Source organism: Populus euphratica, unplaced genomic scaffold (assembly GCF_000495115.2).
Source record: "Populus euphratica unplaced genomic scaffold, PopEup_1.0 scaffold268.1, whole genome shotgun sequence".
Lineage (NCBI taxonomy): Eukaryota > Viridiplantae > Streptophyta > Magnoliopsida > Malpighiales > Salicaceae > Populus > Populus euphratica.
The window spans coordinates 372343-374683 of record NW_011500025.1 but is presented as its reverse complement, the minus strand read 5'-3'; the positions used below and the strand labels follow the sequence as shown (position 1 = coordinate 374683).

Genomic DNA, 2341 nt, shown 5'->3' with positions numbered 1-2341 from the left:
TTTGACTAACCAGAACATGGCCTTTGATTATGTCATCAGTGTAGTATTCAGGCTGTTCTTCTTGCAAAGCGAGAAACCGGTTTATCATAGTGTTTCTGTCCCTGTCATCTCGATGCTCATCAACCAGTCCCTGTAAGAACACATCCATCTTCTTACTTAGTATATCAAACTTCTTCAAGTGGCCAGTAAAATCAACCCACTGCAACATTGGAATCAGACCCCCCACATTTGTCATGGCAATACATTCGGCAAACTCTTCCATGATCTCCTTAAAAATCCTAGCCTCTTCAATTTCCTTAACGTCTTCTCCATAATACCTCTTCCCTGCAACCATTCTCATCATAATATTACACGTTAGGTCCAAGAGCATGGACCGTAACTCCACCTTAGCATAGTTACCATCCCTTGAAACACTGTGAAGTCTACGCAGTAAGGCCATGACTTCCTCTCTTCGGATGCTAAATAAGGAAGTGAGGCGTGCAGAGGAGAAGATTTCAAGAGCGCTTATGCGGCGAAGGTTGCGCCAATGGTCGCCGTATTCGACTTTGCCCATTGTGGTGTTGTTGTAGTTTAAGTACTTGCCACTTAAAAAGTGAGGACGGTTGGCCAAGACAATATCGTTTAGTTCCTTCATGATGGCGAAATAAAAATCTTTGCAAAAAAACTTATTAAAACACGAAATTCCAAGTTTTCTACAGTCCAATAAATAATTATTTTTTAAATTAAATTGCAATAATATTCTTCAGTCAATGATTTACTTATTCAATAAAACGGGATAATAAATTGAATATTTTTAGTTGTTCATTATTTGAGATTAATTCCTTTACATCACACCAGTTGTTTAATCAACAATATCCCATTTAGATTTTCACTATCAACATGGATTGCGTGGGTTACATTTAAAAAAAATGTTTAGCTTACAAGAAAGCTTTTTAGTGGTTAATGGGTTAATCCCGAAACCTCACAATTGATTTGCTTCTCTAGCCTGCATTTTAAATCAAATAATTTTAAGGTTATTTAAATATGATATAGTCGACTTAATAAGTTTAAAAGCATGTCGGATGAGTCGGATGAGTGATATAAATATAGTTTGAGTTTTAATATAAATCTTGAGGTGACATAATTGTTTTTAAAACTATTAAAACAATGACTTATTGGATCGATACGAGTTTCACGACTTAATTTATTAAGCTCGTGACCTAGGTTATGAACTCTATCAATTTTATTATTTTTTACACTATTTTTTATTTAATCATAAAAAAACATTTGCTTGTAAAAATGAGTAGTAACTCTATGACAAGAGATTTGCTTGAGATTTTGATAGCTCTATAAAAAATAATTCGAAATAAATTATGAAACTTGATTTCAAATCAATTAAAATTAAATAGACAAATTTGTAACCTGAGCTTAATCAGGCTTAACAATTTTTTTAATATAATTATATAATAACAAAAACAAAACGCTCGTAAAATTAAGAACCAACTAAATATCGGGGCTTTTTGTTAGATCACGACAAACCAACAAATATCAAACTCAAATAAATTATGTTGCCCAATTAAAAATCAACAAGTTATTAAAGAATGAAATTAAAAAAAAAATTAATTCAAAAAAATAAATAAAGATCCAATTGTCAAGGATCAAAGTGAAAAAAAAACCAATAAAAAGGCCGGCATATGAGGGCTTGGTTGACCCAGTACGTCCGGGCCTCTGAAAAAAGACCTAAAGGTGTAGGCCTGGGCATGTTTAATTTTTTTTTTTTATGGTCATCTACCCCTGTGTTTTTCTAGAAAAACAAATAGCAAGCGATGCGTCAATTATTATGACAAACAAATGCATTGCTTGCTCTATCTAGATTCCAACAACTAGAGTGTAAACTCCCAATTATAATTTTTTTGGGTTATTAAATTATGAGAAATTTAACCAATAGTAAAATGGGTTAAATTAAATTAAAGAAACCTAAATCAAGATAAAAATAGTGAAATAAATGAAATGAAAGTGAATATAGTACTAAATTGTTGAAAAAAAAAATATTTGCGGGGACAAAATGAATACATAAAACCAAGAAAGGTCAATATTCAAACAACAGAAAGTTAGGAGTTTATGTAAAAAAGATAAAAAAGGGTGGGGATAAATGTGCAATTAACAAAATGATAACACTATAAATATCATTATATTTTTATCCTAGAGTGATTGGCAAAAGCAAAAGAGAGTTTAAAGAGGGGTTGGAGAGAAGACATATTGATTGCATAAAATCTGATAACTATAACTTCACCTTTCACTGTTGGTTCAGAATGATATTTATATATTTCACCGAAGGGATCTTCTATAGTAGTCCCCGTTT

General features: G+C 31.8%; 1 protein-coding gene across 1 annotated transcript in view; it reads right to left on the bottom strand.

Moving 5' to 3' along the window:
- The window catches only part of LOC105142153 (cytochrome P450 81E8-like), a 929-nt gene extending 295 nt beyond the window's left edge, over window positions 1-634 (bottom strand). The window contains exon 1 of the mRNA XM_011049663.1: window positions 11-634. Coding sequence (XP_011047965.1) covers window positions 11-634 — 624 coding nt within the window. The remainder of the gene's footprint in view (window positions 1-10) is intronic.
- Between the last annotated feature and the right edge of the window lie 1707 nt (window positions 635-2341).